This window comes from Carcharhinus amblyrhynchos, chromosome 11 (genome assembly GCF_965287045.1).
Source record: "Carcharhinus amblyrhynchos chromosome 11, sCarAmb.v2.hapA, whole genome shotgun sequence".
Classification (NCBI taxonomy): domain Eukaryota; kingdom Metazoa; phylum Chordata; class Chondrichthyes; order Carcharhiniformes; family Carcharhinidae; genus Carcharhinus; species Carcharhinus amblyrhynchos.
In genome coordinates, this window is record NC_137334.1 from 41,611,422 (window position 1) to 41,635,525 (window position 24,104).

The 24,104-nt window shown below is 41.8% G+C and overlaps 1 protein-coding gene across 2 annotated transcripts in view; it reads left to right on the forward strand.

Annotated features, from left to right (window-relative positions):
- Positions 1-24,104, forward strand: part of pde11a (phosphodiesterase 11a) — a 355,582-nt gene that overhangs the window by 31,045 nt on the left and 300,433 nt on the right. Inside the window, exon 2 of one of the 2 annotated variants that reach the window (XM_080198223.1) lies at positions 19,876-19,923. The exons of the other annotated variant lie outside the window; for it this stretch is intronic. Coding sequence (XP_080054349.1) covers positions 19,876-19,923 — 48 coding nt within the window. The remainder of the gene's footprint in view (positions 1-19,875; positions 19,924-24,104) is intronic. 2 annotated transcript variants of the gene reach the window in all.

Below are 24,104 nucleotides of genomic sequence, written 5' to 3' on the forward strand. Positions count from 1 at the left end.
CTTGGCCACCTTTCAATAACAAAATCCCAAAAAGCAAGATCTGGTAAACTATTGTCTATATGAATTGGGAGAACACCTTGCAGTGCATTGTGCTGAATGTGTGTTATCCTTGCTAGCAATTAATTAAAGCTTGGAAGTTTGAGTACTCACAGTGTCTAGTTTGTATCCAAGTCAACCATAGTGCTTAGTGTTGTTTGTGCCCTGATATTTGACAGTTTCTTGGAGGTTCCACTGAGATGGCAAACCCCAGAATGTCTGCATGGGAGAAAAGCATGGTTCCTCACTGACCAATGGCTCAACAACCACGCCTGCCTGATTTTGGCATATCGAGCTATTTGACCAGGGGAATGCACACACTGTCCTATACAGCACTACCAAGGTTGATGATCAGTAGTGTTAGAGGGGAGGTTCAAGTCCCTCTTAGGCCATCTTTGACTCATTGAAGACCGGCCGAGCCTCTTTACCTGCATCTGCCAGATTATAACAAGCCTTCCAATCTTTATGTCTACGAGCAAAATGGACTCTTCCATGCCGTCCTCATCCAATCCCAGTGCTTAGTGTTGTTTGTACCCAGATATTTGACACAGCACATGATACACAGTATTGTAATTTGTTTAAATGTGAGCTTCTAAATTAATATTTCATTTGGATGAAATTTCTGTTGGCAAATAGGGTAATAGTTTTGTTAGAATCACGGATGTAACCTAAACATTCAGGATCCTCTTGAATGGTTTTAATGCTCCTTTGAAGCACAATGGGATGTCTTACTAAGCTGAAGGTTCACAATTACTGATTATTATTAGTTTTAAAAAAGAAGCTTTTAGATTTTTAGACTCCTTTTTGTATCAGACTGTAACTTCAAATTGCTTTAATAATCTTTACAGGATAAAATTGTAATATGCTTAAGACCCCAATGCTACATTTGACATGCTACTTTTTCGTGGCTGACCTGTAAGTAAGAAATTCTCAATGATCAATAACTTTGACATTTTCATTCCAAAAGATGACATCACAATTTGTCCTAAGTTACATACTTGAAGTCAATAGTTAAGACATTTTAGTAATAAATGGAATGGTCAATATCTTGGTTGGGTATGTAAATGAAGACCAGAAGTTAACATCTCCAGCTCACATTCTCAGAAGGTGGGTGGCTCACCATCTCTTTGGCCCTTGCTTCTAATTCCCATCTGAGTTAAAATTATCACTAACGATACATTGTTTTGGGAGCTTGTATAATCTGAGCAACCAGAAAAACTTAAGGAAAAATAATTAACTGATCTTGCTGGAGCATGGTCCCTTAAAAGTAAAGTTTATTTATTAGTCACAAGTAGGCTTACATTAACACCGCAATGAGATTACTGTGAAATTCCCCTAATCGCCACAATCTGGCACCTCTGTGCAGCTTAATTCTGCACCATTCAGGACAAAACCACAGGAGTTGCTTGGGGCTGTGTCTGAGGCTCCACTAATTTCAGATGCTTCATCAATGAGCTTACCTTCATCAGAGGGCCATTAGGTTAGATGTTTGCTGATGATTAGACAGTATTTAGTTGCATTTGCAACTCCTCAGATAATCAGGCACTGCGTGTCCATATATAGTAATGCCTGGACAGTATTTTAACTAGGGCTGATAAGTGACAAGCCTAATCACTTCCTCTTGACAATCAGTGGCATAATCATTGCTGCATCCCCCACTTGCAACATTCTGAGGGTAAACCATTAGTCAGAAATTTAACTGGACAGGTACATAGCTACTACGGATGAAAGCTGATCAGAGGCTATATATAATGTGGCTAGTAGCTCATCTTCTGATTCCCCCAAAACTTGTATACCACCTATAAGACACAATCCAGCAGTGTAATGGAATACTCTCCACTTGCCCGAATCAGTGCAGTTCCAACAACACTAAAAAACTAGAAAACAATTTCACCATAGCTTGCTAGATGTGAGAGCTAATAATGGTACAGCAAGGGTGATGAAGCATCTGGAAGCTTATTGAGTTATTGATCCAACAATGTATCTCCTTAGCTGAGGGGATTAAAGGATTAAGATAAAAACAAAGGAACCATGGAGAAGGAAAGAGAATTAAAGGCATATAAGATGTAGCAAGAGATACAAAGAGAGGAAAAGAAAAATTGGGTTGGAGAGTAGGAAGAGGACAAGTAAGAAAAACAACTTGAAATTTAAAATTTGACATTTTTAAAACTCAATTAACAATTGATTTTACACAGAAATGAGATTGAATTCTTCAAATTATTTGCTTTCTGAGTCAGAAAGATTTATTGACATTGGATTAATGATCAATTAACAATTAAAGAATATCTATGTAATAATTATTGGAATTGCCTTTCGGTGGCACTTTTAATAAGTACTTAATCTGCCAATCCAGCAAATTCTTAAAAATAATGGGGAGATTGAGGACTGGATGCTGGTTTTGCGTAGTAAGCAGCCGATTAGGGGAAATTAACCAGTTAGATTCGGTCCAATCATTCTGAGAATGATCACTAAACAGAGTTTGAAGGATTTCCTGAGTCTCATCCATTTATAGCATTGTGCAATGTATACATATAAATGCAGATTTGCATACAGATGAAACCACACACTAAAGGTGGGACACAGAAGAACAAAAGTCTGGCAAGCCAGATAAATATGTATACATTCTTAGTTCCATTCAATTGTCAGGGGATTTGTGAGAAATGATAAATAAATATGGGCAGTCACAGGTACCTTAATGTTCTATGCTTCATCACAACAGGACGTCTAAACATTCTGAATCCACAGTGATAAATGGAAATGAAAGAAGAGTACAAGTTGGTAAACAACAGCTGATTTTATAAATAGTTCCAATACCTGGAGTGGAGTGGAGTGGGGTGGGGCTGGAATGAATGCTAACAATAATAGGCACACCCATGAGCAGTCAGGAGCATTGATATTCTGAAGAACAACAGATTATAAATGTGTACAAAATCTATTCACTGTTCAAACTTTTAATTCTACTTTGAAATTTTTAAAAGGTGAATGATTTTGGATAGGACTTTTTTATCTGCCTTGCAATAACTTCTTTTTGATTTATTTGTTGGATTTTATTTAAATAACACAATGTAAGTAGTTTGTTAAATGACTTGTTTCAACTTCATCAAATAGTTATTGATCTACCACTAACAGTGAACTCTTAACTGGGGTATTGAAGCATTCAACTGGAAAATTGCTAAAGTCACATCATTATTTAAGAAGGGTGAGAAGGAAGATTCAGGTACTTACTTGTATGGAGATTCTTTTTCTTCAGTTTTCTGCCTACCACCAGGTCTGATCCACAATGCCACGACCTCCATCATGGTTAAAGCAAGGAGACAAGTCTTGAATCCACCCCAGCCAGAATAGGGATTGAACCCTGTGCTGTTGGCATCAATCTGAATCAGCAATAGGCCCCCCAAGGAGACAGAGTTGCTGTGGCAATGAGCACTTACATGTTGTTAACCAGAGTTATCAATAGTGATGGTAGAGCCTCCAATTTTGTAGGGAAATTATTAGCATCAATTATTAAAAATAGGATGATTCAGTACTTGTGAAAATTTGAGTTGATCTGAAAGATAACTCATATCTGATTACCCAATTGAACATTTTGAAGAAGTTACTAATATGGTAGAACCCTTTAAGGGGCTATCTCTTTAGTTCACTTGGCTATTTGTTTTACACCAAAAATAGGATAGACAAAGGAATATCTATGGATGTTATTTATATGGACTGGCAGAAAGTATTTGATAAGGTTGGAAACAAAAGATTATTGCAAGAATTGAGGGTGAATGGAATGGGGTTAGGAATTGGCCTGGAGATTGTGGATGGAGAATGAGAATAATGGACAAATATTCAAAATGATGGGATGTGACATGTGGGATGGCATTTTCTGGGGGAGGTAATGACTTGCCATTGGCTGCTGGCATGATCTTCCAGTCCTACCAAAGTCAATGATGTTTTGCATGGCTTGAATATAAAAGTAGGGAGGCCTTCCTGCAACTGTACAGGGCACTGGTGAGGCCGCAGCTGGAGTACTGTGTGCAGTTTTGGTCGCCACACTTGCGCAAGGATATTTTGGCCTTGGAGGGAGTGCAGAGGAGGTTCACTAGGCTGATACTGGAGTTGAGGGGGTTGAGCTATGAAGAGAGGCTGAATAGACTGGGTTTGTACTCGTTAGAGTTTAGAAGGATGAGGGGGGATCTTATTGAGACGTATAAGATGATGAAAGGGATGGATAGGGTAGAGGTGGAGAGGTTCTTCCCGCTCAGAAAGGACAGCAGGACTAGACGGCACAGCCTCAAGATAAGGGGGGGGGGCAGTTTAGAACAGAGTTGAGGAGGAACTTCTTCACTCAAAGGGTGGTGAATCTCTGGAATTCTCTGCCCGTTGAAGTGGTGGAGGCTACCTCGCTAAATATATTTAAGATGCGGGTAGATAGGTTTTTGGTAGGCAAGGGGATTAAGGGTTATGGGGAGAAAGCAGGAAAGTGGAACTGAGCCACTTCAGATCAGCCATGATCTTATTGAATGGCGGGGCAGGCTCGAAGGGCTAGGTGGCCTACTCCTGCTTCTATTTCTTATGTTCTTATGTTCTTATGGCTTGCTGATCACGTCATTGGGGAATTATCCAGCCAATGGGGAGTTGCCTCCACCTCCGAAAAACCCACTGTGGTCAGAGGCAGAAAATCCTAGCTGTGGTGTTTCCAAGGATCTGTTTTGTGACGTCATATTTTTACCATATTTATTAAAGGCCCAGGTGAAGGAATGCAGATTTGCATATCATAGCTTGTAGATGGCACTAAATTAGGAGGTCTAGTAAGTAGGAACAGAAATTTGCAGGTGTAGGGGTAACTGAATGCCAGAGTTGCTGCTCCAGTTGATGACAGAACTTGGCTTACCTGTAAAAGCCTGTAAGGTCAAAAAGATAAGCTGCATCAGAATCCAGATTTCAGGTAGCAGTAGTAATCTGGAGCTCCTGCAGGAAGGTTTTGCCAGACCAGTCAAGTAATACAGGAGCTCATAGACATATGACCAGCAGCGGGGTGATGAGGAAACCCCATTCTAAATATTGATGTGGTCAATGTTAGAAGACATTAACAGTTCAATCCTCAATAGCAGAATTACATGTCCCAAGGAGTTTGGCTCGTATGTTTCTACCAATTTGCATGTACATTTTCAGCAGTCACATTTTCTTCTTTAATGTAAAATAATGAAATAGAGTTGAAACTGCTTTATACTACTGCAACAAATTTCAAATAAACTGCTTTAATCAATGATGAATTTAAAGATGCATTTTCACATTTTTTGTTAAAAGAAAGGTAGAAATGTAAATCAGGATTCAGAAATTACAATATTGTTAAAGTAAATTATCATTCCAGGCAGTAGTCAAGTTTGATGATGTAGCCTGTATATAGTAATTAAATTCTGTTTATAGTAATTACATTTGTATTTCCAAAGTTATGAAGTGAGATACAAAGAGCCAACCCTTCTGCATTATAGGCAGGACATTTATAACAGCACACATTCTACCTTTAGTGTTGTCAACCCTCTGCCACCAAGAACCCACCATATCCTGCCCCATCCCACCCCACTCCAGCCAGAATGGAGTTTTCATCTGCCAAAAGAGAAAATGCTGAAAAATCTCAGCAGGTCTGACCACATCTATAAGGAATGAAAAGAGCTTTGACAAAGGGTCATCTGGACTCAGAACATGGCTCTTTTCTTTCCTTATAGATGCTGCCAGAACCTGCTGAGATTTTCCAGCATTTTCTCTTTTGGTTTCAGATTCCAGCATCCAGGTATTTTGCTTTTATCCAGAGTTTTCTTCAGGGAAGGCTGGGAGCTGAAGTTACATTACGGTTAATTTTGAACACATTCTTTTCACATTTATAGAAAAAAAGCAAATAACCTTTGAGTTAATCAACATTAGTCAGACCATCCAATTATCACCTATGTGCAGTGACATGGCTAAGAATCGAAACTTGGATTTGTCTAATGTGGTGAATGGAAAATAACTAAAAGTCTGATGCCGGAGCAAATCATTTAGATTACAAATAGTTGAAAACTCCATCTGTGTGAAGTAGCAGCTCTGAATATGGATGGAAAGAAAGCAAACTGCATAAAGGCACATTTGTGTTTGTAATACACACAGGCTCAAATTTGTGTGGGGCTGAGTCCTAGACCTACCCAGGTTCAACAGTGCTTCAGTCGCTACATATCATCACCTATACAGTATAACAGTGAGGTTGAGTGTCTTGGATTACAGGAAAATATAGACAAGATGGTCAAATGGGCAGATGAGTAGCAGACAGAATTTAACTCTGAAAAGTGTGAGGTGATGCACTTTGGAAGGAGTAATTTGACAAGGAAGTATACTATGAAAGGTCTGACACTGGGAAGTTTCAAAGAACAAAGAGACCTTGGCGTGTTTGTCCATAGATCTCTGAAGGCAGAAATGCAGGTAAATAGGTGGTGAAAAAGGCATTTGGCACACTTGCCTTTATCAATCAGGGTATAGATTACAGAAGCAGAGAGGTCATAATGGATTTGTATAAAACTTTGGTGAGGCCACAGCTGGAGTTCTGTGTGCAGTTCTGGTAACCACATTACAGGAAGGACATGAAATCACTGGAGGGATACAGAGGAGATTTATCAGGATGCTGCCTGGGATGGAACATTTAAGTTATGAAGTGAGGTTGGATAGGCTTGGGTTGTTTTCGGTGGAACAGAGAAGACTGAGAGGTGACCTGATTGAGGTGTTCAAGATTGTGAGGGACATGGACAGGGTGGATAGGGAGCAGCTGTTCCTCTGTGTTGAAGGGGAGATTCAGGGTGGATTTGAGGAAAAACATTTTTACTCAGAGGGTGGTGAATGCACTGCCTAGGAGAATGGTGGAGGCGGGGTGCCTTACATCCTTTAAGAAGTACCTGGATGAGTACTTGGCACACCATAACATTCAAGGCTGTGGGCCAAGTGCTGGCAGGTGAGATTAGGTGGGCAGGGCAGAGCATTTCACATGTTGGTGCAGACTTAATGGGCTAAAGGGCCTCTTCTGTACTGTAGTATTCCGAGATTCTATAAAGCTCTGGGGCGATTCTCCCAAAAAAGATCGTAAGTGCTGAATTCGCAGGATAACTGTGTAAATCACGTTTTTTTTGTGGGAGTTCAGACTTGAATCTCCGCACTCTGTGAACTGCAGAGCTTAAAATTGTGAAATTTGTTAAAAGCTCGGGGTGGGGGTGGTGGGGGTGGTGGGGGCGGTCTATTCAACCCAGAGTCTGACAGTTCTGGAACTCTGTGCATGCTCAATGGCCCCGAATTGTCAGCCTCCCATTTGCTGGCTAGCTTGATAACTGGCCATCCTGGGACTTCTGCAGTCCGCGCGCACCCCCCCCCGCCCCACACACACACACACACACACACACACACACACACAGCCAGATCAAGGCCTCCATCAGCATTCCTGGGTCACCCCTGACCGCCCCCCCCTCCTCTCCTGGAGTGCTCTGATCTCCAGAAGCCTCCCCCTAGAAGTGATGATCCCTACCCATCCTGGTGGATGCCCCCCATGGGAGACAGAACTCCCCACCACCCTGGGAGGCACACGCCCCCCCCCCCCCCACCACGAACCCCCCCTCCCCCCCCGGCAGATTGCTCATCCTCCCGCCCAGCCCATCCCGACCGTTGGCCTTCCTCCACGCCCGACTGATCCCCATACAGAGTGGAAGTGGGACCCCTCTACCCCTACTGATAAACCCCATCCCCATTAGGCCCCACCCCACTGGCACTGCCCCATGCCCAATGGGCAGTACCAAGATTCCCTCTGGGCATTGGCACTTTGCCCCTTGGGCAGTTCCCTGGGCACAGGCTGGTACTGACAGGGTGCCCATGCCTGGGGGCACCAACCTCCCCCACTGCCTGAGCCCTTGGGGATCCCAATTACACCCCTTAACTCCACTACACTGAACCCCACTGTAGTGAAATAGTCCAGGCAGGATAACAGATGCTGTCGGGCCTAGAGAATTCAGTCCCGGGCCTGATAAAAATAGTTTTAAAGTACTTATCTGATCTTCCCACCAGTTTCCTGTGTGGTCCTGACCGCGTTTGCTTTTGCCCGGTGGGAGATGTGCGTATGTCGGGAATGCATGTGCAAATCAGGCGCGTACACACAACTCCCAATCTGACCCACCAAAATATTAGAGGGTTGGAAAGGGATAATGCCCCCTCTATTTCCTCCACTCTCACATAATCACAAAAGCGTATTTCAGTCTTCTTCTAGCTCGGTCACTGAAGTACTCCACATTTCAAATTTCACTCATTCTTTTAACCTCCCAGTGCCGCTGCCCGCTCTCTCAGTTCAGAGACTCCCCATTCTGCAGCTTCTTCTTCATCTGGTTCACTGATGCTTGCTATTTCCTTGACAATATTCATGTTGTTGTTCTCAATTACAGCCCTGAGACTGCACTTGTCCTGTAGGTGATAATACTTGATCTGTCATGGAATTAGGGATTTCCACTTGCGCTCTACAACGCATTCCCCTTCCTGAGAGACAACAGTGAGGGAGAAAAGCTGCAGTAAGAGCTGGCCATGAGAATATGAAGGAGTGGAGCAGCAGTCATATCTTGGTCAAATCTCTGGGCAAGATCTCCGCTGTTCTATGATGAACTTGGTAACTTGGCATTACAGGGGATACAATATACAGAATTGTGTACAGTGCATGCACCTGGACTCACCCCTACTATCACATTTGAAGCATACACTGATAACCTGAGGCGCTTTAAAGCCAAATTGCTTTTCAGTTTTAAATCGGGGCGAATATACACTATGAATTAGTCTGTGATTAACACAAATGTCAATAGTCAGTGTAAAAGGTTAGTATCTGAGACCACAGAGTGGAATTGTGACAGAGAATAATGTAGTGGGGTTGTTATTAATGCAAAAGACACCAAACAAAATCCTTTCCAATTAGGCCACAGCCAATTAAAAGTAACACTGAACTTTCTGCAACATCACCTATTCATCCACAAGAATTCTACCCTCTAACATTACATTCTATATATATGACTTTTTAGAGGAGCCATTTTTCTAATCTGCCAAAACTGTTATGTGTTTATTGAAAGACTAATAACACTTGTGTTTCTGTTTACTGTGAGCCAAATGCTAAAAGCAGGAGCCTTTTGCAAACCATCATTGGTCATCAAACCCAGAACGGAGTGAGTGACATAATAGAGCTGTTGTGTGTAGCACTCTGTGCCTGACACTCTGTGACTCACACACATGCATGAAGTACAACCAAACACAGTAGGAAGTCAAATGGAACAAATCCCAGAAAAGATTAATTTTCAAAAGCCAAGACATAATGGAAGCTGCAAAACTAATGCCACTCCGAAAATAGGAACGGTTATGTAATACTAAGCTCTATGTTTTATTTAAAGAAACCTACAACATTTAGATGTTTGTTCTGTTGGACACTGGAATTTCCACATACCCCGCTGTGTGGGTAAGGGATAGGGGTGTTTGCATGAAAAATAGGTCACGTGGCTAGACTACACCTTCTCAGCCACCCCTGACCCGATCCCCTGAGTACACTAAGGTGAACGGGCATCGAAATTGGCAGATCACCTGTCATATTTAAATCAATAATTAAAGGTCAACAAGGCTGGCTGGCAAATCTATTGACCTGAATAATAGTCATGCCAAAATTAGACTGGTGTGGACAGGTGGGTGAAAGTGGGCAAGCCATTTTTTAAGACTTTAATGAGAAAAGCTGGAGAATAAATGGGGGGGGGGGGAGGTGCAATACCTCACTCAGGGATGCGCATTGAGAGCAATGCCCTAAGATGTCAACCTCTTCTGTACACACCACCTCTCCTATGATACCAATTTCCTCACTATCCTAACTTCCCCCTCCCCTCCCACCCTGGGCTCTAGGGTCCCTCCCCACCCTAAAAGCCTGGAGCTTTCTTATCCTGGGTGGCCATGATCCTCTATGGCCTTTTCTTTGTAGTCTCAGCAGCACTGACAACTGAGCACTGACGTTGTAAGATTGACTGGAAGCTCTTGAAGGTGGGATTTCCTCCCATTGAGGGACAGAAGTCCCACTCTTAAGCAATTTGACACACCTGCAATATGTTATGGCTGTGGGGTAGGCTCCCTCGACCCGTGGCAGCTTCAGGCTGACTTTCCTTCCAGTGGGAGGCACGGGGCAAGCATTCTACTCCCACCACCACCACCACCCACTGTAAAATGCAGCCCTTTATTTATAGTGGATATATGGTGGGACATCAGTGGAGAAGCAAAAAAGATACTGCAGGAAGAAAAACAGAATACTATAAATGCAGGAAGTCTGAAATAAAATGGATTGAATTTTACAGCCCTCTGAGCAGGGACTAGGAGGCGGGGGTGTCACAGAGCTCATATCTATATGGTAAGGGAAGGTGGGGGTGGAATGCCATCATCTTCCTGCCGCCATAACAATCTGCCAACAGTAGAGAAGATAGCAGACAGCCCTCCCCTAAAGAAGTTAATTGAGCCATTAAGCGGTCAAATAGAGTCTCTACTCGCTGCAACTGGCACTTTACCAGTGGCAGGTGTGCCTTCCACTGTGTGTTGAGCTTCTCACCATGTAAACCCTGGTGATCTCCCAGTGGCTTGGGCAGATGCCCACCCATTCAGGTGTTTTTGCCCATAGGGTGGGGTGCAGTGGAAATGGCTGCCTGTCCTGGAGGCAGCACTACATGCCATCACAAACTCTACTCCCAATCATCAGTGTCTGTCAGACTGGCCATGGTGCCAACCCCAACCCCTCACCTAATTCCATGCATCTGATTGGAAGGGTAGTGTCTTTTTTCTCCAGGCGCAGTCCCAGCAGTGACCACTCCTGCTGGTGGCGCTCCTGGCCCTCTGACTGGCCCTCCGGCTGGCCAACCACTCCTGTGGGCGAGCAGTAGTCCTTATTAGAGTTGGCAGATCCTTTGGCAACTAATTTGTTGCCTGATTCTTGAGAAATTCCAGATCCCGCAGATGGCTGAGATGGGGTTACACTGGTTTTTGGGACAGTCATTGGGACACCCTCCATGAGCATAAAACTCCAGCCAAATTTCAGATCTATAACCTTTCATCAGAGCTGTTGAAAGGATTTGGTAAACAATGTGCTGAGACAGTGAAGTAAGTGTGCAAATAACTTACAGCACAGAAAGAGGCTATTCAGCCTCTCACACACATCAGTCTTTAATTGTTTCCTGGAGCTGAATGCCCTGAGCTAAAATCAAGACATCTTAACATTCTATTCTTCTTATATCCCAGCTTTTTCTGTATTAAATGTCTAATGCTTTAGGTGGATGTGTAACATATGAAATAGGACCAATTCTGATTTGGATGCTGCTTTACTTTCCTCCGGAAGCTTAACTGCTACTTAACTAGTATATCTAACACTTGGTGATATGGAAAAAGCTACAAAGAATGCAATTCCAGATCTCCAAGCCTCAGCAGCCTCCAAAAAAAAAGCTTGCTCAAGGAAAAATCTCTGCTCGAATTTGTAAATACCGTCCTGGAGCAAAAAGAGGCACTTTTCAACTCAGCAGGTTGTGAGATCACCAGGAACAGCATGCCTGGCAGGAGCTGACTAACAGGTCTCCCTGACTTCCAAGGAGCATGGATGAGGCAGTGAACATTCCAGCAGCATCAACAGTATCACAAAGGTAAGCCAATATTAATACAGGAAAATCCTGAGGTCATTGCCGACAAACTGCTTGTGCAGTAAATATTTTATTGCCATGATAATGTAATGCAGCTATGATGTGACAGTTCAAATTAATGTGTTATTGGCTAGGATTGGTGCAGATCCTCAAATAAGGATACACTTAACCTGGGTGTTTTTGCAAATTGATATCTCTAAGGGAAGCGTACCAATTAATCTTATGAAAATAGAGGACAAAGTACAACAGGGGTGAAATGTATGTATGCTCACCTTCTGTATTTCAATTAGTGCAAGTTAATTGATATGCCATATGCATGAATTGGTACAGCAAAGCATGAATGACATATGTTATCCTTAGACTTGAATGTCCTACCCTCCACTCATCCATGCAGATAAAATTGCTACATCTGTTCACATTATCAGTGTCATTTGTTAAGAGAATATTTTCCTTTTTCTAGGTCAAGTTGAATTAGAATACCAGAACAATTGCGAGGACAGTTCAAGGAGAATATTCTGCTGTCCTAGAGAACTGTCTATTTGGGATAACTGGCAAACTCTTTCTAGAAATTAATATCCTACCTAAATGGGTGACCCACAACCTTACAAAGGTAAATATGTTCCTATGTACACAGTATGTAGTGAGCAGAGTATATTTGTATCAACCATCATAGCATTCAAGCAGTAAAGTTAGTCATTTAAAATACACTTCTGTCTTTACATAACAATAATCTGCTGCCCCATGTGTTCTTTCCATAGATTAAGGATGCACAAGTCTAGTCATTGACAATTCTTAAGAAGGGGAAGAAGAGAATCATTCCAGTTTTCTACATTTTAACAGCATGAAATTACCAAATTCTTCCAATAGGAAGGGAACAGCAGGATTAATTTGGTGAAGGTAACAAAATGACTGTCAGCAGGGGCATCCTTAGAGGATTGGAGGCATTGAGTGAAGGCCTCAACCACTCCAAATCCTTTTCTTAATAAAGTTTGAGAAGAAAGATCTCTCAACTGATCCCTCAAGCAGGAAGTGTTGGACCACATGCATGGTGCATTCACTTCACTTGTCTCCACCAATGTAACTAATTCTTGATGCTCTGATTTGAGTCTGTGTCCAGATATTGAGCAACCAGAATAATGTACAAGCAATATACTTAAAAAAGGTTTCTCTAGCTTGAGATGTGAAGTACAGCATGTGTCAGGTATTGTGGCATACTCTGTAACAACTTCACATTCAACTATGAAAGTCTCGAGTGTGGCATGATTATTGCATGAGGAAAACTTGCAAAACACTCCCTGGAAGGAATGCAAATACTCCAAAAGCTGCACTGTTCTGTTTTCCAAAAGACTTGAGTTTTCACAAGGAAATGCATCTACATTATAAGAAGAGGTAAGTTTGTGAGCAAGTTGGTGGAGTCCTCTATAAATGGGACTGAGATTGTCAGTCAAGTTTACCTCTGACCTCTTGGAATGGAACGCAACAGCATCTTAGGAAACTTGGGATTGGTTGTGGTTAGAAGCAGAGGGCCTTCTGCTTTCTTAGACATCTCATAATCACCAACCCTTGGTACATCATGAGGAACGGAACAGGTAGAGGTAAGTTAAAAATCATAAGTTTCCACAGGTGCATAAGCATACACATCTACTCAAGTTTGCATGCTTAATAAATCAATGTCACTAATTCATTTGTTACGTGTAAACCTTTTACATAAATACAGCTTTTTGGACACCACAGTTTGCTACAGAGATACTTAGGAGAGGCACAATGTTCTCATAGCGATGCATATTACTGTGCCAGATTGCTTATGTCTCGTTTGCAAATGCCAAAGGAAAGCTTCATATGCTCGTGTTGATGATCTACTGATGAAATGTAGAAGAACGGATTATACTGCCATAAGATAAATGTATCAATGCAACAGCTAAGGTGAGGAAGTTCTCAATTAATTACAGCCAATATTCTTCTCCAGTCAGTAATTTTTCATCCTGAAGATATAGATGTTATTGCACTGGTGTTTGCTCATCATGTTGAACTGCATGTTGCTGGCTCTATCAATGCCAATGTTACTCAGCATGCAGCACACCTTCACTGTTGCAGCTACTTTTCTGAAGTAGCTGTCATGATTCAGGCACTTGAATTTTTGTGCCCAAATAGAACTTAGACACAATCAATTATTCCATGAATACTTGGGAACTGTGCACTTATGTGGATGTTTTGCTTGCTTTATGAGGACACATGTTTAGAGACTGGTGGACATGACTGAACTGTGCATTAATTGCTCTACAGACTAAATAGTGGTGTTCAGAATAATCCTTTCTGAGAGACTGGAGCTACCATTAATCTAGAAACTGAGTGCTACTGTACTTGTTCATCCCTCTGTCTTTTATGGCAATGCAGGACAGCAGACACAGTAGTTGCAATGTTCACCAGCATGCTTACTTAGTCTAAAAACTAAAATGGAGTCGATCCTCAGAATTAGTGTCTGGTAGGCATTTGTCATCCAGCACACTTCTAGCAATTGTCTGGCTTTTGCTGTGTGGATGCCACCTGATTTTATTCATATGATGTCACCAAACCCCTTTTACACCACATGGAGCCTGGCATGTTATTCTACTGGGGTGAGGAGAAAGAACAAAACATCAGAAGAGGTGGTTTTCAGTTTTTTTAAATTGCATGGAGACTGTAAGAATAATAATTAGACATTAAAACATGCTGCATTTTTTAAATGTATGAAATCTTAATAAAAAGTCTTGTTTAAGTGGAAACATTATCCATCATTATATTCACACAATGTTGTTGGTTCCAAAAATTGCACATCTCTTGTTCTCTTGCAGTACGATTACTGAATCATTCTATTATGCTTTCTTCCAACACAATCTTTTCCATGCTTTTTAACAAGGCAATGAAAATGTTGTTTCTTTCAATTTTTTAAAGTATCTATATCTTTATGTCTCTTGTAAGTCTACCCAACAATCTTCACCTTTAATTGTCTATCTGTGTAATTCTCCCTTTAGTGTTCTCCATCTTATTTCAGCTGACCTCAAACAGAGCTGCCACAACTCTTAGGATTACTGCAGCACACTCAAAGAAGTTTGGAAGTTCTTTTGCTTTCAACAGTTATTAATTTCTCTAGAAAACGCGCTTCCATTTAAGAGCTGAAGACTATTCATGTATGCCTCTTGAATATCTCTCACATTTATGGGCGGCAAGTAAAGAAAGAACTAGTTATCTGTTATGATGGCCATGGTGGGTTGTCAATAGATCTCCCCCGTAACCCTTGTTGAATATGAGCTCCCCTATTAAGTGAATGGAAGCTTGTCAAATAGAGTAGGAGTAGGGGGGAGGTTTAAAACCATCTGGCTCCACTCTTGCCAGCAGTCGAAAGACTTGGGGCTGATCTGCACTCTAGTCGCTGTGCGGCACTTTGAGCACATTGTAAATAAAGAGTGATGCTGATGGAAGACTGACCTTGGTAAGGTTACTACATTGGCAAGAGGATGGGATCATCCTCTGGGGTTCCCTCATAGTTGTCCCTTGCTCAGAATGATGTCTGATTTTTGTGGAATTATACCAAGGCCACCCTAGGATTTCAAAAACAAAAATGGTAGCCGGGGCTATGTATGGTGGCCTCGTCTTGATGCATGCATTACTGTATTGGTCAGACAGCGTGAGTCATGCTAAGAGAATCAAGACCTCCCCACCTCCCCTCTCAGCCTCCCTACATCCATGGGAGTGCCTTGCTTGGCCCTAAGTTCGGATGCACATGGATTTCGAACAGCCTTTTTTTGGTTCCATGTTCTTAATTATGGTCGATGGGCATTCCAACTGGTTGGAGGTACATCACATGAGCTCCACCACTTTCCATGCTACCACTGAGAAACTATAACACAATTTTTGCACACATGGGATAACTGAAGTCCTGGTCTCTGATAATGGCACTGCCTTTACAAGCACCAAGTTTCAGACCTTCACGCTCTGCTGTGGAACCAAACACATCAGCACCCTATCATCCATCAATGAATAGGTTGTCTGAGCAGATGGTGCAGACTTTTATGCTTGGCATGAAGGAGCAACCTGCAGCATCCATCAAGGGCAAACTGGCACGATTTTTATTTAACTATAGGACTATTCTTCACACAAATACAGGAATTGCCCCGATGGAATTGTTATGAGACAAATTTTAGTCTTCAGACAAGATTAAACTTACTGTTCCCAAACCTAGTGGGAAGGGTGGAGTTCCAACAAGAGAACCAGAAGTAGAACTATGATTCTGTAAGGACAGAAAGAACATTGAAAACTGGCAACCCAGTCTGCCTGAGAAACTTCGGGGATGGTCTCAGTTGAATCCCCAGGATCAGAACGGAAGACCATAAGACCATAAGATACAGGAGAGAATTAGGCCATTCAGCCTATTCAGTCTGCTCCACCATTCAATCATGACTGATGAGTTTCTCAACTCCATTCTCCTGCTTTTTCCCTGTAACCTTAGATTCCCTTCCCAATCGAGAACCTGTCTATCTTTGTCTTAAGTACACTCAGTGATTAGGCCTCCACAGCAATGAATTCTACACAATCAGCACCCTCTGACTGAAGAAATTACTTCTCATCTTGTTTCTAAAGTCACTTTACCCTGAGGCTGTGCCCTCAGATCCTACTCTCTCCTACTAATAGAAACATCTTCCCCATGTTCACTCTATCCAAGCCTTTCAGTATTCTGTAAGTTTCAATGAGATTCCCCCCTCATCCTCCTAAACTCCATTGAGGATAGACTCAGTGTCCTCTAACACTCCTCATACATCAAGCTTTTCATTCCTGGTATCATTCTTATGAATTTCCTCTAGATCCTCTACAAGGCCCGCATATCCTTCTTTAGATATGGGGCCGTGAATTGCTTGCATATTCCAAATGTGGTCTCATCAGAGCTTTATAAAGCCTCAGCAGTACATCCCTGCTTTTGTAACCTAGTCCTCTGGAAATGAATGCTAAAATTGCATTTGCCTCCCTAATTACCAAGTCAGAAGTTAACCTTAAGAGAATCATGAACTAAGACTCCCAAGTCCCTTTGCACTTCCAGGGCCTGTCTTATAAGGTCAAAGTGCAGGCCAAAGTTATGAGGAAACACCTGGACCATCTCAGGAGAAGGGAGCCTGTGCCAGTGCGGGCTTTATTACCAGCCATGGGGATGTCCACTGCCAGAGTTGAGCCACAACTAGAAGTGAACCCTATACCTACCCCTCCAGGTGATAAGGATACAGATTCTGACATGGAAGCAGGAGAGACTGATGCTCAACTGAAGTAAGACTTCAGGAAGAACTAGCATCAGTGGCTTTACGATGCTCCCTTTAGAATCAAAGGTCTCCAATCCCCTTCACAATCCTGATCCAGTTCTGCCTCCAATCTGCTCCAAGCCGATTGCTAAGCAGAGAAAAAGGCCTTCTTCAGTGGTGAGGATGTTGGGTAAGAAATGGACTTGAAGGGGGGAGGGGAAGGGGTGTTATAGTGTCCATGGAGGTTGTCAGTTGATCTCCCTGTGGGCCTCATAGAATACAAGCTCTCTTATTGGGCGAGAGGAGGCTCACCAATGGGAAAGGAGCAGTGGGATTTTAGGTGGCACAGTGATTAGCACTGCTCCTTATAGTGCCAGGGACCCGGGTTTGGTTCCCACCTTGGGTGATTGTGTGGAGTTTGCATGTTCTCCCCATGTCCAGGTGGATTTCCTCTGGGACCTCCAGCTTCCTCCAAAACTCCAAAGTTGTGCAAGCTCGTTACAGTGTACACTGTAACTGCTGTGCAGCACATTGAGCACATGTGAATAATGGATAATGGTATCAGAAGACTGGCCTCGGTAAGATTACTACATTGTCTAATCAGCAGCCTCTCACACTTCTAATCCCCAAATGCTGCCTTTCCTAACTTTCCTAGGTTTCCTGCATTTTATTAGTACAACATCCTCTGAACTTGCTGTTCCAATTCTGCCTACACATCCCTCCATGCGTTTTGCGTTAGTATTATGAATTATTACATCATTTCTTACTCTAACTGATTCGCCAAAATCTTGCTAACATTCATATTGGTGGGATCTTATGGTCCTGCTGACAGTGCATCCCTGCCATGGATTTCCCTGCAGCAAGGGATGTGTTCAGCAGGAAACCCTGTTGACAACAAAGGGACCCTACAAGCCCATTAACAGTGAGGAAAAGGAATATCACACCCATTATTTTCCAGAACCTGTAAACTATGGTACTTTGGTGCATCTGCAGGAATTTCTTCACCTTTTCGACTTGAAGCATATTGTCTCAGATGCAGCTTTAATTCAGTTCCCAGTGAATGTGAGGCCAAGAATGTTTCTAATTTCACATTACCTACGTATTTTTGCATGCAATATTAATGAAGTAAGAAATTGAAATATTAGACTAATAAATGTACTTCAATAATAAGTGCCCGAGGGAGATTATTAGTCTTAAGCACTACAACAGCTAATCTGAAGATGTTTGATGATGTAACTGGTTTGTAAGTAGAACAATTTACTTTCTATAGTAAAATCAATTCTTAACTTGAGAGTAAGTATGTAAAATGTGGCTCTTTAACTCACGTTCAGATTATAAGAAATAATGACATTTATTTTTCAAACAACCAATGACTAGTTCCAAAATAAATAATTAAGTTTTATATTACATTGTTATTTGACTTGGTAGGGTGATTTCATTGTGCCTGCAGCCCCCATGCCAGCTGTGTATGTTTGCATCCAACTCACCTTAAACTTGGTTTCCAGGTTCAGTGTTTTTGTACAGGCTAGGGATAGGTGGTTGAGAATACTGCATGGGAGAGAGTATTGGCCCATGTGGGTGGAGGCAAGTTATGTGCTGCAGCAATCTTGATTCTGCAAAACCAGTGGTGAAACTGCCAACATCTGCACAGTTATTGTTTGATTACAATTTTTCTTGCAGCCTTTTATTAGATCCACTAATTGAAATGTTAACCAGCAACTTCTAACATTCATTTTGGAGGCATAGTAATGTTATCCCTGTGTGATTTGCAGGTGTTCTCTGCCTATGTCTTGAGTTTACCCCAAAAAATCCATCCCAACACCAAAGATGTAATGAGTCCCTACTCGAGTTTCGTCTGCCTAATTGTTCAGATTGTGATGTACACGAAGAAGGTGGCACACAAGGGCAGCACAGTGGCACAGTGGTTAGCACTGCTGCTTCACAGTGCCAGGGACCAAGTTTGATTCCTGGCTTGGGTCACTGTCTGTGCGGAGTATGCATGTTCTCCCCATGTCTGTTGGGATTTCCTCCAGGTGCTCCGGTTTCCTCTTACAGTCCGAAAGACATGCTGGTTAGGTGCATTGACCCAAACAGATGCCAGACTAGGGGAATTTCACAGTAACTTCATTGCAATGTTAATGTAATCCTTACTTGTGACTAATAAATAAGCTTTAACACAAGCTATTTGGCAGAGAAGAGAATGTGTGTGGTTGTTTAAGTGGAGGAAGGGAGAAATGTAGAAATGAAATTTTCTGTAAATTAACCCAACCTACCATCTCCTGAACTGTTAAAATAAATCCAATACAAAGAGCTGATCTTGGCTTTTGACCAGTGTATTACTATCATAATATTACCAACAATACATGTAAATATTGGAATAAAACACTTTTATTAATATAGGTTTCAATGTTATGGATTACTTTTCCATAAATCTGAACTGAAACCAGTTGCAACTGTGGACACCCTAGAAACCTGGCTGAAACAAATTAGACCTTGTGCCATAAGACCTTGTAAAGTCATACGCATGAACCCTATTGTGCGATTTAACACTTGAACAACTCCAGTCTCTTGTGGTACAGTTACTGAATCATCCCATTATGATTTCCTCCAGTGTGATCTTATCAATGCCTTTAGCAAGACAGGAACCACACCCTTGATTTTTGCATACTCCTGCTACCTGTGTGTATTATCAAACCCTCCAGCAGCAGTTCAGGTCTTTGCAAGATTTATCCTAAACCTCTCTTTGCCAAACTGACTGAGTGGAGACAAGTTCAATAGAAAAATTGCCAATAGCCCACATTGCATGATAATACTTTAAGATGTATGATTAATACTTTAATAAGCAGATTCAAATTATTGTTTATTATTTCAAATTGTTGATTATTGCTACTTTTTTTAAGTTTCTTTCAGCTAACACTTCGAAGAATGTCTCCAGAGAGTCTCCAGAGGTTGTATTCAAAAAATTATTCCTGAATTAAATTCCTACCCTAGTGGAAATTCCAATTGCTTCCACTGAGGTGGTTTCTTCTGGTCAACAGTTGCAATTGTGTTTCAAAGCTTGGTTGTCTGGCCAAATTAGACACCTGATAGCAATTGAATCAATATTCAGGGAAGAACTTAACTTTCTTTCTATTCACTCAAATGTGTGCACATTCCTCAGAAATGTCAAAATCCAGCCTTTTCAGGGCACAACATTTTGTTTAAAGTTTCTTCTTCAGTGTTGAGAAATATTCTGTGTGCAACAGTGTCTGAGGGATATCTCACTTTGGTTCACTAAGGATCATTAACTACTATGTTTTGAAAAAATCTTTATCCGTGAACAGGCAGCTATTGGAATTTCTACAAGGGTACAGCATGCTTTTCATCTTTTAACTCTGAGTGTGAATGTAATAAGGAATGACTATCTTACTGCATACTATTTGTATCACTTTTAACACATATATCACATTGAACATTTTATACATTATCCTATTTAAAAATTAAAACTAAAATCTGGACATTCATCAGATGTAAGACTTTACTCTTATGAACATAATGCAGAAATAGTAGAAAATCCTATTAAAAATTCCTACTGCTGATGAAATGCTGAGTTCCCAGTAGAAATCAATAAGAAACCTGTTCATCTAGCTTGTGATATAGAGATGCCGGCATTGGACTGGGGTAAACACAGTAAGAAATCTCACAACACCAGGTTAGAGTCCAGCCAGTTTATCTGATAGTAATCTTACAAGCTTTCGGAAATGGTGTTCCTTCGTCAGGTGTGTGGAGAGTTCTGATCAGAGAAGGGCATATATAGACACACACAGTTTACAGAATACTGATTAGAATGCAAGTCTTTACAGCTAACCTGCTATTCAAGTCTTAAAGATGTAGACAATGTGAACATTGCTTCCTAGTCCTGGTCTCTGATGCAAGGTGAAACATCCTTTTCATGTCCGATTCCGGGGACAGGCAAGACTCGGAGAATGGCATTCTGCTTTGGCCTTGGGCAGGTTTGTAGGAACCTTGGGCTGATATGCCAATAAAATTCCACCCAAAATTTGAGATGTGGTCTTACCAATGCCCTGTAGCACTACAACATAACATTTTTACTTTTATGTTCAGTTCTTCTCATAATAAAAGATAGCATTCCATCAGCCTACCTAATTACTTACTATATCTCCATACTCACTTTTTGTGTTTCATACACCAGAATACTTAGTTCCTGGACCTCAAAATTCTACACTAATTCTCCATTTAAGTAATGGTCTGCTTTTTTTTATTTTTCCTGCCAAAGTGAACAATTTCACATTTTCCCACTTTATGTTCCATTTGCCAGATTTTTCCACACTCGCTTAACCTATCTATATCCATCTGCGACCTTCTTATGTAATCTTCACAACATAATTTCCTACCTAGCTTTGTACCATGCCTTCACTCTCCTCCATCAGATTTTGCCAATCAGACAAAGACTAATTTATGCATACTGTTTTCTGCAAGCCAGCCAATCTGCAATCCAGGCTAATCTATTACCCTTATACCATGAGCAATAAACTTTGATGTAACACTTTATTGAATACCTTCTGGCAATTCAGAAATATTATGGGACAGGGTGATCGTCCAGGGCTGTGATTGTGTGGCTGATCATCCAGGGCTGCAATCGGGGGGTGGGGATCAACCGGGCGGCAATGAGGAGGGTGGGGGTGCGGGGGGGAGCGTTGGTTGGTTGGTTGGATGTAGTGGCAGATGTCCCAATATACTGCATATATACCGCATACTGGAAGATTGGATGCCTGTGCTGGAATGTTCTGATAATGAATGATAGTTTCACAGCATTGTTACTGAGATTAGCTTTCAATTTCAGAATTTTTAAAATTACAATTTCACATGGTGGTAGAAGGGGGAAAACAAATAGTGGAAGCATACAAAAGACCCAGTCAGGAAATGATGAGGTTTGATCTCACTATCTGAAATTTTCATCATTCTTCATTATGACCCCACCTAAATGTTCAATGCAGTGGCTCTGAAGATTTTTACTGCGCTGAACAGTTTTGTCAGCAAATGCTTCCAGGGATTCACTGAAGACTTTTGCAGCATCTCCCAGTTGGTGGCACATACATATATAACGTAGGTGACTGGTGCCTTTTTCAATAAAACTCACCATTATGTCCAGTTCCACATGGATAATGCAAGCTAGGCTGCCAGAGCTGTTGAGTTCACAGCAATTTCAGGTTCTCTGTAAATACAGGATGACATCAATTGTACACATGTGGCCTTGAGAGCTCTTGGCAGCAGCCTATGAGATTCATCAATCAAAAAGATTTCACTCTCTGAATGTTCGGCTAATTTATGATCACAGAAAGCAGATCCTATATGTTTGTGTGGGGTAGCCAGGGGCTCTCATGACCCTTATATCTTGATCCACTCACAGCAACCACTTGAGAGACCTTGGCACTAATAGGGTTGACACCCTTGGGACAATGAGTCCCCCAGAGAACATAGCTGATGACATCTATTTGTGGTCGATATAGTGCAGCTGAAGAGAGATATGATGCTGCATATTCCAATACAAGAACCTTGACAGAGCAGAAGATTGGCTTCCTGAAGATGCATATCTGATGTTTGGACCGATCAGATGGGCTTTCCAATACTTACCACAGAGAATGTCCCAGATCATTGTTCTTTGTTGCGCCCTGCGCGCTGGAGATGTGTTGCTTCAGGGAGAAATGGAGGAATGATACATCTACTTGGATGAAGGGTCTGATGAGGGGCAGGATGTAGATAAGCCACATGAAGAGGCAATTGCATGGTTGTAAAGCAACAGCCGTGATAATGACAATCTGATAGTTACAAGATTCCAGGAGAAGGCCAGACACATTCTCACAATGGCTAGTTTCTTTAGACTTTGTTGCCTGGGATGCCCGATCACCTTCAATCTCAACAAGAAAATATCCTGAAAGTTCAATGCTGTTATAACAATTATGGAAATATCAATATAAAAAAAAATACTGCAGATGATGGAAATCTGAAATGAAAACTGAAAATGCTGGATAAATTTAGTGGTCTGGCACATCTCTGGAAAGAAACAGAATTGACATTTCAAATCTATATGACCCTTCTACATATGATTTCCACATCATGGAGCAGTAACCATAAAATCAAGATCATGCAGTAAAGTTTTGAGGTTTGCTTGTATTGTGCTCACTGAGTGCCTCACCAGGACTGTAGGTTGCTGAGATGTAACCACTCGGGACCCTGCAATCATCAGAAGTCTGACAAGACTCTTCCCCTGATGACCTTTGTATTTTGATGAAACTTTGAACAGCTATTCTCAACACAACAACCAATTAATAATTATTTCCTTCATAGATCCTGTAAAAGCCTTAGGAGCATTCTATATGCAGTACTTTGACAACATAACAGTCCTCAAGACAGTACAGATCACAAAGGCCAGTCCTATTTATATATCCGAAGTCAATGAGAGCCCCGTCATGCAATGAGTTCCACAACATTTAAATGCTGTGCCTTTACCCAAGTATTGAAAGCCCCAATAAGCAGCCATACAGCTTCAAATAAACATCATATGAACTGAGGATACGGCTTCACCAAATGAACACACATCCTTACATCACACACTCTAATTCTTCTTGCAGTCAAGTCTAAAATGTCCAGTGCTCCCTACTTTCTTAGTTCAGCATGCAAAGAGTGAGAAATGACCAAAGAACAACATTTAATATTAAATGCGGACACTATGGGCCTGATTTTACCATTGTGTTGTGCCCTTTTGAGCATGAAAACTTGGTAAAGTCAGGCGTGAGGCAAGTAGCATGATCTGCATTTAAATTGATTTATGGGCTACACACCCAACCTTACTGGCACTTTCCCCTTTACCACCACATTTCCCATCTGGAATAGGCATGAAACAGGTGCTCTGATACAGGCAGTCCATCAGTGGCGGCTAGTGAGGTGAGTGTCGAGCATCCAACGGCTCTCTGCTTGAGATTGGTGGGAGGAGGGCCCCATGATCGATTTGCGTGGTGGGGTGTGGGGGAAGAATAAAGGGGTCAGTAATGTTGGGAGGGTGAGGCAATGTCTGTGGGGGCCAGGGGGAGGCATTATCCAACCCGGGAAGGATGTGGCCAGAGAGCAG